At 43.8% G+C, this 17,019-nt stretch overlaps 1 protein-coding gene across 4 annotated transcripts in view; it reads right to left on the bottom strand.

The window, feature by feature from the left end:
• BBIP1 (BBSome interacting protein 1) overlaps positions 1–16,620 on the bottom strand; it is a 55,236-nt gene extending 38,616 nt beyond the window's left edge. The window contains exons 1-3 of one of the 4 annotated variants that reach the window (XM_085603418.1): positions 16,500–16,596; positions 10,562–10,752; positions 8,446–8,514 (exon numbers count right to left, since the gene is read on the bottom strand). In XM_085603418.1, coding sequence (XP_085459544.1) covers positions 8,446–8,514; positions 10,562–10,715 — 223 coding nt within the window. In that variant the 5' untranslated portion in view covers positions 10,716–10,752; positions 16,500–16,596. Of the gene's footprint in view, positions 1–8,445; positions 8,519–10,561; positions 10,753–16,499 lie in introns of those variants that run through there. The other 3 variants (XM_085603419.1, XM_085603420.1, XM_085603421.1) reach the window with 3 other exon arrangements.
• Between the last annotated feature and the right edge of the window lie 399 nt (positions 16,621–17,019).

Raw genomic sequence — 17,019 nt, 5'->3', positions numbered from 1 at the left:
AGCTAGTTATCAAGGTAAAGGAATACCGGAATTCCCATCTTTCTAAGATGAGTTTCAACCACAGCCATCAGCTTTGTGAAGACTAGTGTTGCCCAAGTGAGGCCTAACAGAAGGACTGTAAATTGATAACTTCATGATACGACCATGAAACCAAGAAACTTCGAGAGAGACTGCAGGATAGGGATGTAGAACACACTGTTATTACACACGTATAACATTATGTACCCCGCAAACCTGTCAAAAAAAGCAGCCAAGCATTTTAAAAATAACTGGTTAAAATCACATCCAGAGACATTACTCTCAGATCCTTACTTTTCAACAAAGAAGGGCTACATAACCAATGACTTGATCTTCTACACCAAGCGAAGAGCCCAATGGAGGAAAGCCTTCCTCGCCTTGCTCTCGATCTCCTCCACCAGGAAAACACACATGGTCTTACCATTTCCATCATGCCGTCCACATTCTTCAAAGCCAAAGCTACTATCACCATTTATCACACGGGGCTCATCCTCATTCAATCCTCAGACCATAGCCTAAACCTACTAGATAACATCTTTCCTCGCATTAAGGACAAAGTCATAAGACCCCAGTCCCCCTCCCCTATTGTTCCCAATCACAACCAGCTTCCTAACTCCTCGCACATCTCCATCGCAAGACACTCTACGCTTTTGACTCAACCGTCATTCACACTCACCCTAGATCCCATGCAGATGACACCTTCTCCCCTACTTCCTACTCTACACCTAGTACTGCTAACACTGCCATGTATCCTCCCACGCCTAGCAACCAGCTGCTCCACACCCCATCACCTCACGCTAACACACCTCACACCCCCCACGACACCCTTCCAGACAACCCGCAACATAATTACCTGGCTCTCAATCACCCACCAAACTTCGTACATATCCCTGGCACACCCCTCTCACTTACTTACCTGCAAATACATTAGCACACATACCTGACCCCAGACTTGATGAGATTGATAATAGTATCACTACAACAAGTCAAAGACGACCTCCAATCTATACGGGACCGGATTACTCTTAATCCTTTGATCAGACTTTTTGTAGAAGAATCCAAGCACAACACCCACAATACCTTTTTTAATCGCTCCCTTTACTACCCACTCGCCTTCAGAAACACGAATTCTTAGGATAGAGAACAGTACCTTATCCTAATGCATCAACCCGTCCTATCAGAAGGAATAACCCCCTATCGGACACAGATATTCGCGCTCCACTCGGTTCTTACGATCGCCCGCATCACACCCCCTTCACAGCGCAGTCAGAAATATTTCCTATTCACTCACTAATTCAGACCATCCCTACCAATTCTCACAGACTGCCTAAACATAATTCCAGAGGTATTGTTGAAAATAACCTGACGCTAATCCCCCTCACACAAGGGCCCAACTCTAACTTCATCAAGCCTCAAGCCACACCTTAAATGTATATTATTAAACTGTAGATCAGCCGCAAGACATGCAGCTGACATAGCCAACCTCATCCTCACTCACGAACCTGAACTTCTAATTCTGACAGAAACATGGTTAAACGAATCATCCTCGCCCATCCTCATGATATTGTTGCCCCCAAACTAGAACATCATCAGACTAGACAGAACAGATAGACCTGGCGGAGGCATCGCTTGCATGCATAGGTCAAACCTTTCAGTGAACCGCTCCCATTCACTGATTCTATCATCTTGTGAATACTTATGCCTAGAAATCAAGAACAACAACAAACCAGTGTATACATTGCACACTTTTTACCACCCCCCAGGAGATAACCTCACCTTTATTGAACATCTCATGGACATTGTTTCTACCAATACGGGACAACAAAATACACAAATATTGCTCGGAAACCCCAACCTCCATTGGAATAACCTCAATGACTCAGCAGTCAATTGCCTCAACTCTTTCCTCTCAGACCTCGACCTCACCCAGATTTGTAGCACCCCCGCACATGATAAAGGATCCATTCTAGACTTAATCATCTCCAAAGCGGAAGCCACACAGCTGGTAACGATCCTTCCCTGCGATTGGTCTGACCATCACATCACTTTCCTCATCAATGAAACAATAAAACCTTTCGCTACTCAACCCCAGAGACCCAAAATCTGGCAGAGAAATCTAAAAAATGTAGATGCAGATCTAATCACAAATTCCTTTCCCAACATCCTGCTGCCCCCCGAAGGTTTAACAGATGTACTAGATCTGACCGATCACTACTTCTGTTCCATAAACAAGGTCCTAGACAAAGTCGCTCCACTACAATGGAAAAGAACCTCTACAAAAGACTCCAAACCATGGTACGATGGTAGACTTAACGAGGACAGAAGATCTCTGAGATTAATCGAAGATGGAGGTCAACTCCTTCCTCAGGCCACCTCAAGTTGTTAAGAACAACGAGGAATTCCTACAACAGAAAGATTAGACAATCTTTTTCAGTAATCAACTGGACCAAGCCAAAAACCTGCCCAAAAAACTATTTGAACAAATCAAATCACAATCGAAGGACATACCTCACCCCTCCCAATCCAACTCAGATTCCCTACCCAATTGCGAATAATTTGCCTCCTTCTTCATGCTGAAGACAGAAAACATAAAAGCGGAACTACTCAACGACTCAACAACCCATTCTGGCATTCACATGGACACCCCTTCCCCCTCCCCCGGGAACCCTACTCATATGCGTCTCAAAGTTTAACCTTAAAAACAATGCTTCTTGGGCCTCCTTCACTTCATACAGTGAAGATGCGATAGCGAAAATGCTCACTTCTCTGAACCCATCCAACCATTTCACTGACCCCTCCCCGCTAGCCATTTAAAAGACGTCATCCCTCTGTTACTGTCAATGTGGACCAAGATTATAAACACTTCTCTCCAGCAAGGAATCATCCCAGATAACCTTAAATCTGGGCAGGTATCCCCCATCCTAAAAAAGCCAACGTCCGATCCGGCAGACCTAAATAACTATCGCCCAATATCGAACATTCCCACGTTGGCCAAACTACTAGAGAAATGTGTTCGAACACAGCTCAGCAGTCACATCGATCATTTCAACCTGCTAGATCAATACCAATCCGGCTTTCGAACTGGGCACAGCTCTGAAACAGCCATGACCCACATAATTGAGGACGCTCTAAAAATTCTGGATCAAAATGAAGCCTGTCTGTTAATCTTGCTCGACCTATCCTCAGCTTTCGATACCGTCAAGCATGACAACCTAATAAATCTCCTGAAGCACAGAATGGGGCTATCTGGGTCAGTCCTAAAATGGTTCACCTCATTCCTGCATAATAGATCACAAAGATTCAAGACTAAGCAATCCTTATCTAATCCCGTTCTAGTCACTTTAGGAGTTTCACAAGGATCTTCCCTCTCTCCCACTCTCTTCAATTTATTCATGGAACCACTTACCAACATCTTCTACTCCTCTTATGTTCAATATCACATGCACGCGGACGATACACAAATCTACCTAAAATTCCACTCACCAGAAGACATCAAATTGCTGAACGTAACGCTTCAAAAACCACAGACCTGGTTAGCTGAAAACCATCTGAAACTAAAACGCCCTCAAAACAGAATTCCTCCTCATCGCTCCCCCCAGTAAATCGACCATCATCAGTGTCTGGCTGAAACACCTCACAGCACTCAACTGCCAACCTCTCATCATTGACTCCGCTAAATCATTGGGAGTTACCCTCGACAAAAACCTTAACATGCAGAAACACATCAGCAGCACAACAAAAGGAGCAACTTATCAAATGAATATCCGAAGAAAACTCAAACCCTTCCTCCCCGCAAATGACCTCAAACTTGCTGTTCAAACTCTAGTACTCCCCAGAGTAGAATATGGGAGTGCTACCCTCTGTGGGCTACCAAGATCGACGACGGCCCCCCTAAGAGCCTCAATCAACTCAGCTGCCAGACTCATCACTGGCTCCAAAAGAAACTGCCATATCGCCCCAGACTTAAGAGCCCTCAATTGGTTACCTTTTGAAGCTAGAGTTCAATTGAAAATCGCATGCATGACACACAAGGCTATTCACCACAATGCTCCGAGCTACCTGGCACAGTAATTGGTACTATCTTCTGGCAATAGATACTCCAGAAGTGTCAATAACTTCGTACTAAAACCACAACGATTTTCTAAGAAGAAAACATACGATCGGGCCTTCTCGGGGATTGCCCCAAGGATTTGGAATGCATTACCCCCTGAAACCAGACGGAATCCCTCCACTCTATCGTTCAAAAAATAAAAGTGAAAGCTATTCTCCTGTCCAAGTTCACATGAACTATGTTTACATGCTGTCATTCTTTGTATGATGTGTTCGTATCATAACTATTTTTCGTTTCTGCCTATAATCTGAGTTTTATTTGCTATATCTGCTTGTAAAGTGCTCTGATAACCGCAAGGGTCTTGTCCGCGCTATATAAAACCTCCAAATAAAATAAATAAATAGATAGAGGTGGGCAACCTGCAGATCGAAAGACACCATCCAGCCTTCTGCTTCCAGCGTTAGCAGAACCTGAGCCAGGGACAGTGTTTTTAACTTTTCTTTTTGAGGAACCAGTTTTAAATCCAGCGGTATAGGATTTGACAGAACACTGTCTTTTTTGGAGATCACAACGTACCAAAGTAGCCTCCGTGACCACTTTCCTGATCCTGAGCCAACTCCACTGCACCCTTTCGAAGCAAGGATTATACTTCCTGTTAAAGGATATGCATATAGCCCATGCTGCTGTACTACTGGTTGGAGAGGGATGGAAGGTGATGATTGTTGGAAGGGAAAGGCTTACCCACTTTTCCACAATTTGCAAGACCCAAATGTCTGAAGTAATGGCCCTCATGCTTGGAGAAAGTAGGAAACCAACGGGTTGAAAGGGTTGAGATAAGACTGAACTAGGGCTGCTTCTCCGCAGTGGCTGGGAATCAGGAGGAAGAGGGAGGAGGCAAAAAGGGTAGAGCACACTGTTTCCCTTTGTCCCGCACTCTGTAGCTCTTGTAGACGGGGTCTGAATACCGCTGGTGAGTATACTGCTGTTGTAATCGAAAGGCCTCTCTCTGCTAAATCCTCAAAACGTTTAAATTGTCTGATGTTGCTGGACTGTTTGCAAACCTAGAGACCTTCCAGTTACTTTGCTATGTTTGAATCGTTCTAAAGCAGATTCAGCTTAAACCCCAATGAGTCTAGAGCAGACATAGGGTATGTCCATCAGTATAGCTTGGAAGTCTTGTGAAAACCCTGAGCTTTTTAACCAGGCAGGTCTACCCAGGAAGACAGACCTGGCTAATGTAACAGAGTCTGCAGTATTGAAGACCAATTAGATTATTTACTTCGTTGCAACCTGACCAACACCATTCAGCCCTGAAAAATGTGTTTGGAAGTCTGATGGTAATTAGGGTTCTGTATGTGCCGACTCTAGCAGTGTATGGACGTATATGCTCAATATGCATGTTGCATTTATGGATGCAAGAGCCATACTCCCTGCTGAGAATCTCTTTTTTGCATATTGTTTCATCTTTTTGGATTCCCGGTCTGATGGGGTGGACAAGAATGATCCTGGAGTTCATTTGGAGGAACAGGATGCTTGTACCGCCAGACTCAAGACTAGGAAGACAAAAAGATATGGTCTCCATGAGCTGGTTTACAGCAACGAGCGATGGATCTGGACACAGTGTTGCAAGTTGTTGGTTTCTCCCATATGGGTTCTGTTAAGGAGGCCTCGATAATGGGAAGCAATGGTTCCAACAAGTGGAAGGTACTGTGATACGAGGTGACCTCTGGAGGGGGAGGGGGGGGGGGAACACCAGCTGGGGATTTAGTAGCTGCCATTTCGGGCAGATTCAAGGCAACTGGCATCTCTTATCCCTTCAAACTCTGGATCCTTTTATTCCTGTTCGATGATATCCTCTGCATTAAGATCCTCCTGAGGGTCAAAATCCCCAAGGAATGATCTGCATTCTTTGTGTCTCTCTTCGAGAGTGGTGTACTGTAGGGAAAATGTCTGACTGTAAAGGCTTCCATGAAGTGTCTGGCTGAGCTAACATATGTGGTGCCGGAGGAGTTGTTGGTGTGAGGTAGTAGCAGGAACAGAGTGAAGAGAGCCGACTGATCTGGCATTGGGAAGCCACTCAAGGAGTAGGCCATCAGTTCCATGGTGTACTAGATGGGAGCAAAGCTCTATTAAATATCTGTAATATCATGTTCAAAAAGAGACAGATCCAAGAGACTGTTGAGAATGTCAGATATGTCTAACCTGACTGGAGCCTCGAAATCAGCGCAATAGTTGGCGTGATGTCATGACTTGTCTCTTTTCTGTTTTGTGCTTTCTCTTCAATGACTTGGAAGATGGCATTTTCGGCATACTCAACGTTCATTCCTCACTCTGGCCATTAACGTTTTGGTTTCACGTTCTTTGAGCGAGTTTGTATGCATTTGCAGCCAGGAACTGCAGGAGTGTTGTAGTCGGATCCAAGGCACCAAAGGCAGATGGTGTGAGGATCCATCACAGACATTTGGCTGTCACAGTCTTTGCACTGTTTGAATCCAGAAGGTTTATGCGGAGACATGATGAGGAATAACTGCACCTATTATAAAATGGGAGGAAATGTTGAAAAATGGTTCTGTGAGGAGATGTGAAGAGTTCTGGATCCCGTTGATGCCGCGATGGAAACAAGGGAACTGATGCCTGCACACTGACGGCAGCGCTTTATGGCTCCAGTGAAGTCACAAGGGAACATGTGCAATGCTGCGGTGGAGTCGGCACCCTCTACAGGTGTGGGAAAGTTTCTAGATCGACGCTTAGGATATTCAAAAGGTGAGGAATCTGCAGGCAGAAATATCCACCAGAAGTATTTGTGTAACAGTCTGCATGACCAGACATACTGCAACCATCCCTACAAGGGCTATTCTACTGCACATCAAACAAAAGGGGATGGGATGAATGCTTGCAATTTTTCTAACCACTAATCACTGGCAGTAGCATTCCAACCCATCTTTCTTTTGCCCATCATGTCATCTCAGTTTGTGACCAGTTTGGGCTGGACTGTTCCTATTGGAGCAGGGTCGAGACTGATTTGCATATGACTGGGTCCAAACTGAGATGGCATGGTGGGCAAAAGAACGATGGGTTGGAATGCTACCCTGAGTAATAGTCAATGGTTAGACAAATTGCAAGTAATTCTCCCTTCACCTTTCGTGTATTCCATTGCACATCCTGGTGTAATTTGCTCTGTGTGGCTTACTATGTATACACTATGCAAATGCAACATATTACTCTGACAAACAAGTTGAAATTGGCTCCTAGACACCCCATAAAGAACTGGCTCTTCTTTAAACAAGATATTACTCCACCAGATTGCTACAATAGCAGTTATCATGGAGGCAAATGTCCTGGCACAATACCTCTGTGGCGAGACTCAGATGACACAAAAACCAGATTGTTTGTCTGCTAAGACTTAAAGACTCCTCTCTTCCGAGTGACCTACAGTTATTACTGTCTTCATCTATACTTAAAACCTTGCTATACATGTCTCATAGACAACTTCAGCTCATCGTCTTACACCTTTGCCGTTAATGTGCCTAAAGTGGCCTGCCACCTATTAGCTGTCCTGAAGGCCTCGTTTCAAAAGGCTTTACTGATGACCTATTCAGGCACTTTTGAGACAGGTAATTACCTCTAATTAGACTTGGTCTCATCCAACTTCTCCATCTGGTATGGTCAATATTCCTTTTGTTATCATTCCTCACTGTAAATTTCTGCATGCATAAAAGGTTGGAAAAATACCTACCCAATGAGGTAACTGTTGTTACTTATTATTTGTGTAATCTTGACAATACCGACCTCCAAATCCATTTAAAGACATCAGCAAAATCGCTGGATTCTAAAACCGTGTTGCTTTTACAAAATTGAGTGAAATGCATGCTTGTGGTTGAGTGCACATGCTGCCTAGAGCTTAAAATTATATTTTAAGTCCATCTAAAATAAAAATGTTTGTAGATACACTTCCATGGTGCTTATTCAGTTAACAAAGAAAAATATCTTTCCTCAGGTGATGATAAGACATGTTTTGATTTTTCAGGAGTGGACTTGATTACTAAGAACGTGAACCAGCTTTGCATGTTTAGGTTTTCTGACTAAGGTCTGCTGGCAGTTGAAAACCTACGCTGTACCGAAGGACGGAGCAGGGTAGGGGAGCGGAAAGAGTTATGCACCACTTTTGGGTTTTTACTACTTTTGCAGGGACAACTTGGAGACCCGTATGTACCCAACATTGTGCGCCACTATGAGAAAGTGTACAATGTTAGGCTGTCCATTACAGAAAGTTGCGAATACAGTATTTGGACATTCTGATAATTAAGCAGTTATAAAGAAGGATGTATGGTAATGTGATCTGGGTCAAAATACTATAAGAAAAACACACCACTAACCCTGCTTGGGGAGCACCTCACGAAACATTGACTTCACTTCCGGCATCGTCAATCCTGTGCTGAGTTGATCTACCTCGAAATAAAGATACAAAATAATAATTATATACAAAACAAAAAGCAGTTTCTTCATTGGTTTCATACTTAAAGTTGATAATGATTTCAAGAGATCACCGTATCTGTCCTTCATCTGTCCTTCTCACCATCAACATATTGCTTCTATTTTAATCAGCACTAATAATTTCAGTAAAAGCGATTAGACTGTGCCACAGCTCTTATAACACCTGAAACTGGTTTTGCCACAGTGTAGGAAATTCAGCAGCTTGGAGGTGGCCTTACCTACATGCATTTTTTTGTTGTTCTTTATGATACGCAGTAAAACTCAATGAGCTACAACTTCTAAGCGTCCTTTTTGTTTTCTCTCCCATCACACGTTTGTCACTCGAACTCTTAAAATGATTGTCTCTGCCTTCCCCAATTCTCAGCCATGTCTTTGGCAATATCCATGAAGAGATGCGGAATGGTCTGATCACAGGACTGGCAGTGTATTCTGTGTTGCCAACAGGGCCTCCCTTGCATGAACATCAACTAGGTTAACTCTTCATTTACAGAGTGACACTGCAGAACTGTGAGCCCACCATAATCGCCAGATTTTCCATTTTTAGTGGCATAAGACATTAGAATTTAGGCACTAAAAATCCCATTATATCATACATATAAAATGGCCATAGAACAGCCTTCACGATTCATTCTTTCTCGTTTTACAAAGACTAACTGCAAATTTAACAACTATTGGTTTAAAAATTACAAGCACACAAAAATAAAAACTTAAATAAAATATGTGAGTGGAAAACCCTAAAATCGCTCCTACAAAAATCGTATAACCTTTCCTAATTACCATGACCATACACCAATTTTCTATTTAAGAATCTGTTGTCTGATTTTCGTATACTGGAATTCAGATTAATAATATCAAGCAATGCGGGGGGATTCCCAAAATGTGTATGCCAATCAAACTGATGTCTCATCACTAGCAAAGTTAAAGCTCGAAACTAAGCTTTTATTTAGAATTTTTCATGTCAGTTTTACTTTTTTTCCAATACAGTACAGTCACAGGGTACAGTTCAATAGTGTTTCTCAATTTTCTTCATTAGTATTATAGTAAAAATATTCATGCCACGGTCTGAACTTTTCAGGGGCCCCAGGGTCGTGAGAGTACCTTTTGTTGTTAGTTTGATCATTGGACAGGCACTGTCTTACTTGTATTTCAGTTTGGCTGCACGGTTTAAATGGTGCTCAAAATCGTACCTCGGAACACAGTAAAAACCTCGCCTAGTGTGCGATCTACGGTGCTCATAGCTGCCAAGGTTTCAGATTGATATGTGTGACATTTTCATAATTTCAGTGTAATTATGAGTGACATTTGAATGGCTACGAGAGACACTTTCTCAAGAGAAAAATCAAGCAAAGAATAAGGGGAAACAAAAATATCAGAAATTACACCTATTTGAGCAACGAGTAACTGTAAGAAGATCGTAAAAGTGCTGTAAAGCACCAGAAACAGAAGGGCACTTAGGAAGTAAAGTGGTGGCAAGAGGCATACTGAGTGGAAAAGAAGCATTCGACCTCCCTGGTGGAAAGACTGAGCAGCCTGGACGATGCACATGACCTAGTGTGCCTGCTTCTAACCAGTCCCATCAGAGCCAAAAGAAAGACCAGATTCTGGGAGGGGGAGAGCAGCATTTTAGGAATTATGACAGCGCTGTGATCAGTCTGAGCTAGCTGAACCCCGAGATCACTGCAGAACATCCATGGCATGGAAAGGGTAGTAAAGAGTGTGGCTGTGATGGGGAAAGCTTAAGTTCTTGTAGCCCATGATAGCATGGGGTGGGGGAAAATGAGAAAAAGAGGGCTAGCTGGCAAAGTACGGAGTTTTTGTGGCCCTTTCCAGAGACAGATTAGATCTGTGTTAGATCCTTTACAACATGATATTTGAAACTTAATTAAAAAGGCATTTTAGGTTGCAAAATACCAATATTTCCATTTTTAATCAGTACATCCAGGTAGTAGGAATAAAATGCTAAACATTATATGTGGGCATGAGCGGGAGCCAGCTTACCCTGTCGTGAAAGGGAGATGCTCAGTGCGAACTCCAGATCGTCCATGATGCAACCGTGCTGTGTAGTGTTCTGGTGAGCAAAGGAAGAGCCTGCACCAGTCGAAGAGACTTTCAAGCTATCACAGTGCACACACCTTGGCAGATCTTGCTGCATGGGAGAACTTCCTCAGTCCAAGACAAAGACTCAAAACCTAAAAAAGCGGAGTGGATTTCACTCAGTTAAGTAGTGCTGGACGTGCTGAGCTGCCATAGCGTTGCCTGTGGGTGGCACCATTTTAATTTCCTTGTAAAGTGCGTCAGTACACTTGGAGTTGCCTGGCTCCACTTCATGTTGGCAGCCATCTTAGGTTGGCCACCACCATCTTTTTAATGTTTTTATGGTTTCGTTCTCACACTTTTATTTTAATTTACGTTTACTTTTGCCAGTACTTTTATCTGGGAGAGAAGCCTTCAAGACGGGAGCGGAGCTGCTGTGATCCAGTTAGTGATTGTTTGCCCCCCCCCCCCCCATTTCTCGGCGCCTGTCACGCAACAGCCATGCCCCCTTCAGAGGCAGGCTATTTATGCATGCCAGTAGCATGGCAACACCGCTGGCGCGAAGGTGCGCCAAAGGCAAGCCCATCCGTGCCTAGATTTCACAGCCATTTTAGCAAATTAACTGCCTTCGTTCTCTTTATGATATGCTAACTTTATAGTTATAGGTGACCTCAACCTTCATCTAGAGGGCGAAATGTGTTTGTCGGCTGCAGCACTGGTCGGGGATTTAGAGGCCCTTCAGTTTACTCAGTTGGTGCGCGTCCCTTAACATAAATTGGGACACACATTGGATCCTATTTTTTCTAATTGTTGGATCCACCTCTTCCTCTTTTATGGTATGACCACTGCAGAATACCTTTCCAGATTTCTCTGACTACACCAGTGCAAACTTCAAACGTAGGCAAGCAGGTTAGGATATAGAAATGGGCCAAGCTTACACCTGCCATCTTTACAGAGGTGCTAGCAGCAAACTGCCCTATTTTGATTACAGATTACACTGTCTGACGAACCAAACCGGCAGCGCATTGGTTCAATGAGGAGTTACTTACTTTGAAAAAGATCTGCTAACGCCTAGAATGTGTATGGCGCAGAAACTTCAGCTCCAATGACAAAAATAATTATTGAGTGGCATTGAAGGGACACGCCGGGATGGCGTCACCATGCGCTTTACAAGCTCCTTTATTATTATTATTAAGCATTGCTCTTTTTATGCTCGAAAAATTGAGCAAGCCCAAAACTTCTCTCAGGAACTTTTCTATATTGTGAAGTCGCTATCCTCTGGATCACATCTCAGCATCTACCATCCACTCAGAGGAACGTTGGAAATCTAATGCTCACTTTTTCTCTGAAAAAGTTTCTGCTATCTGCTCTACTTTCCCAGAGGCAGTTAGAGATGCTCCGTGTCTCGAAGTTTGGTTTGAACCATCTGCCGTTAGGGTAGGACTCTCCAGTTTTAATCCTATAACTACAGATTCAGCTGCACCATCTGACCCTGCCTCGTCCACTATCTTAGAACGAGGAATGGATGCAATATTACCCATGCTTCGTGACCTACTTGACAACTCTTTTGAGCTGGGTCAGGTTCCTTTGAGTCAGAAACATGCTACCATAGCATCACTATTAAATAAGCCATTACTGGATCCTACAAAGTCGGAAAATTTCAGGCTCATCCTCCTGCTCCCCTTCTTAAAGTGGCTGGGAAGCATATAAATAAACAGCTTTCGAGCTTCATTGAGGCTAGAGAACTGCTCCATGGGACCTAGTTGGGTTTTCGCCCTCAGTTTAGCACAGAGTCTGCGCTGTCACTAGCCTCTGAATCCATCAGGCAGGTCACTAACAGGAGTAATAATGCGGCTTTGATAATGCTGGATCTGAGAGTGGCCTTCAATACCGTGTCCCTCTGCTCGAACAGCTGTGGAACTATGGAATTGGAGTCAAAGCCCTGCAGCGGCTAGCTTCTTTCTTACAAAACAGCACTTTACATGCGACTTTAAAACCTTTTACATCTGAGGTTTTTCTGCTGCAGCAGAGGTGTCCCAGGGTTCAGCATTGAGTCCCACTCTAGTCAATCTCTACATGTGCCCCCTAGCTACTATCAACAAGCTTTACGACTTCAACATTGGGTCGTACGCCAAAGATAGCAAGCTTATTATCACTCTGTCTCTTTGTGAAAAAAACACAGCGTCTCTTACGATCCTGCGTGTCAGAGCTGGCTGAGTGGATGGACTACAGCGGTCTTAAACTAAATGTCAGAAAAAAACAGAAGGTCCTTATCCTAGGGAAGCACCCATCAATTTGGTCCTGTCTGGGGGCCAGATTCACTTGGGCCACTACCTGACCCAAAGTCTAAAGTTTTTTAAAATTTTTATTTGTTTATTGGTATTTCAAGAAAAATGCGATATACATTATATACAACAACTAACAAACCTGGTGTACCAGTCCGAATTATAGCATAGTTCAAAGACATACATTGATCGCCCGTCATTATGTGCCCACCACAGCAATACGCTACCAGAGCCCCAGGAGCAGTATACATGAAACCATAAACATACAGAGGTGACATTATCTGAATAGAATAGCAGTGTCCAGAGTGCACCCGGCAATCCCCATCTTATACACATAGCAGATCCCCATGCCATATTAATTATACATCCCCAGTTTGGACACCGGTGAGTCCAGCATCCTCATTCACACTCGTCCTCTCCCAAACCCAGGTGATAAACGGTTCCCATACCTCTCTGGGTCGAGAAGTGGGTGGCATCAATTCCCAGAAAGTGGTTAGCTGAACTTGACCGTATGTAACCTCTCTAACCCATTCCTTTATCGTAGGCTTCCGCTTCCTCTTCCAGTGCACTGCAATTTGGCGAATAACAGCAACAACGCATGTAATTTACGTTTTTTATGTGCGTTTCCTTAACATACCCCAGCAGTCCCAAGAGCGGGGGCAAGGACAAACCCAGGATTTGATTAATAGACGTGAAAATCTGGGACCAGTATTCAACAAGTACAAGACATTCCCATGCCATGTGGAGAAAGGAGGCCAAAGCCACCCCCCAACAGCAGTCACCCTCTCTTAGCCCCATTCGAAGTAAGCTAGTAAGTGTTCTGTAATACCTATGCAGGAATTTGAAGTGGATCAACCTAAGCTTGTAGTTCGGAGATAGCTCATTCAGCTGAGTGCAACAGTATGTCCATTGATCGTCAGACAGCGAGGGTGATAACTCTGCGTTCCATCTCAACAATGCATTAGGTCTGATCACTGGGGCGTCTGTTTGCATACGTGTGTAAAGTCTTGTTATAAGCCTACGTGGCAATGGGGAATGAAGCATGTTCTCCAGGGCCAATAATGGGGGCGTGGGTTTGGGAAATCACTGCGCAATGCGCAGCAGGCAGCCCGTAGTTTGTGATAGAGGAATATATCCCTGAATGAAACCTCCTGCCCCTCCTCCGACTGGGGGGGGGGGGGGGTCTCTAAAGGTGTCCACTGGGTAGAGGTCCGCAAACGTGGGAAGTTTCGTCTTCTGCGCAACTTTTTTACTGATCTGATCTAGCCCAAAGTCTAAAGTTAAGAATCTCGGAAACTGGTTTGATGCAAGTCTCTCGTTTGATGGTCAAATCACCAGCCTAGCGGAAAAATGCTTTGGGATCCTGAAACCATAAAAAAGATCCTGGGACTTCTTCCAGAAGCCACTAGAAAGTCAGTAGGCCAGGCTCTTGTAATGAAATGACTGGACTATTGCAATGTGTTGTTCCTGGGAGTCTCACAATCCAGATTGTTGAGTCTCCAGAGAGCGCAGAATGCGGCAGCTTGATTGATGTTTAACCTCCCGAACCGATCACCTATGGGTCCCGCTCTCGCCACATTGCATTGGCTGCCTCTGGAAAAGAGATTGTGTCCTTTACAGCTATGTGCTACTACCACAGAATCCTTAATAGGAAAGGGCCCCACTATCTGCACTCTTTTGTCAAACTTTAGCTGCCCGGCAGAAGTCTCAGATTTGCAGGGGCCTCCTTAGCCTGTATTTCTACAGTGAATAGAGCACACATGGGAGGATGCTCTTTTAGTTTTTTAGCTGCACTGAATTAGCCTTCCGGAAAAAAAAACAAAAAACAATAAACTTGGCTTTTCAGAGAGACCTAAATGGTTAAATCTTAAGCACGCCTACTTGGTTCTGCATCTGAGAGTGAAACTTTAGCGCAGGGACACTTCGGTAGAAGTAACCAGGCCCTTTATAAATCACTTTTTTTTTTTATTAATACCCATCCATGGTGAGTACTTGGATCCTCATCAGTGCAGTTCTACTCTAGCACTCTGCCTTATCTTTTGCCAGATTGCATTCATATTTCTTTTAGCACCTCACAGCTTCATGGTGGCACACATGCTGAAGTAGAACAGAATTGAGCTTCTCAGTACCCACAGTCCTCAGGAGTACACATTCTGCACGCTGCAGAGTCACTTTAGGGATTCTTGGATCTCACACTCCCAGAGCAGGTCCTCCTTTAATGTACTGCAGGAGTCTACAGCTCGCCCCCCACCCCCATCCCACGCCATTCATGGCTCCTCTTTTTCAGAGCACCAAATCCACACTGACCCTCTGGCAAGTTGGTCAGCTCTCTCCCTCACACATGGGTGCAGTCAATCTCTCCTGGCAATCCTGGTTGAAACCCCTGCATTTCTAGTTCTGATCCTGACAAGAGGAGTTTACGCTGAATGCGGCAAAAGTGGCACAGAGCGAGATTCTGCACCTTATTTATATTCAAGTTGGACACAGTGGTTGAGTATTCCAACAGTCAACTCTGTGACTGGTTCTTGGCAGCCGTGTCAGCTATACTTATTTCAATAAGACTGGACACTGCAGCTGTCTGTTAAATATTACCCATGTATAGGTATTTCAAATTATGAAAGCCTTTATGTTCCTGCTGCAAACTTGTCCTGATGCACGAAGGTAATTACTTATGGTAATCTTACTTTTGGTGGCCACTAATGCAATTTTGTGTGATGTGGTCTCTATTATTACGACACTAATAAGATTAGTAGCTCCGGATGATTTTCATTGACTATAATTTATGACATAAAACGTTGAAGACTCCTGGCCTGATGCAAACGTCATGAGATAACGGTGGGATAAGTTGACACCAGGTTTTGGAGCGACGCAATAGTTGATGAAGGGATCATGGTCGGACTTTATAGTCTAGGGTCTATACTGATGTCAAAGTCTATTATTGGATTCCTATGGTGATGTGACAGACTGTGACATCACAGTTATCTGTAATAATGCCTTAGGCTTCAGTCTCTCATAATGAAATTACGGTCGGACATAATTTTCCTGGAGCAATGCCACAGATCCCTGAAAGAAATCAATAAGCAATCGCGTTTGTTAGATTCTCTTTTAACACAGTTGCCCTGTTACTTCTTTTTTGGTTGCTCGTCTAATAAAATGCAACAACGTACATAAATGGGGTCAACTGGACCAGCTAGCGGTACCTCCGCGACCCGTTGAAGGCATTTGCTGTACTGCACAAATATCACCTTCATTTTTGTCTTGAAACGATAACAAGCATGGAGTTATAGCAAATTAGATATGGTTGAGTGAGAGTGGATGAAAAGCTGTGTGTAAGAGTATCGATGAAAGTGAGTGAGATAAGAAGTGTGAATGAAAAAAATGGTAGGGGAGTATAGATTAGGGATTGTGGGGGAAGGACTGTTGTCACGGTATTTATTTATTTATTTTAAAAATTTTATATAGCGCTAGCTTGACCCGTGGGTATCAGAGCGCTTTACATACATACTGTAAAGAGAAAACAGACGGGAATTGCATTACATAGTAGGCAGGCAGTAAGGAAGCAAGACAATACAAGACGGTACAAGACAATTAATTAAAACGTTTTCCAAATTACTTACAACGGCCGTCAGTGAATTCTACCAAATTTCCGCTGTCCCTTGTTGATATTTTAACGGATAAAAATAATCCCAAATCTTGGCGACTTCCGGATCCCACCACAGCCAATCACACGGCAAAAGGTATTCTGGAAATCGCCAAGGGGTCTCGTAATGTGTAAAGAAACCTGGGATTGGCACATTCTCTACATCTCAGCCAATCGTAGTGCGTAGCAGAGACTTACGAGGTACTCATTGGCTGTAGGTACTCATATGCGTCAACGGTGTATAAACACTGATCGTTCAAAAGTATTGGGAGCACAGTTTAAAGGATAATCATGGAAGTGAAGCGGCGTTTGATGGGAAATCGGGTGGTAGTTGGCTAATGGCTTGTCAGTTTCAAACGTTACTGACCTCAGGTGGAGATCATTCATTAGTGATGGTCGGACCGTATGACGGGTCAGTCATCCTAGGCGGCAGTCGGATTTCAAACGGGTAAATTCACGTCTGAAAGAGGGTTGCAGCCCAATGGTGGCGAGGAAGT

This window comes from Triturus cristatus, chromosome 1_2 (assembly GCF_964204655.1).
Source record: "Triturus cristatus chromosome 1_2, aTriCri1.1, whole genome shotgun sequence".
In the NCBI taxonomy this organism is placed as follows: Eukaryota; Metazoa; Chordata; class Amphibia; order Caudata; family Salamandridae; genus Triturus; species Triturus cristatus.
The sequence above is the reverse complement of the archived record's forward strand: the minus strand, read 5'-3'. Positions and strand labels throughout refer to the sequence as shown.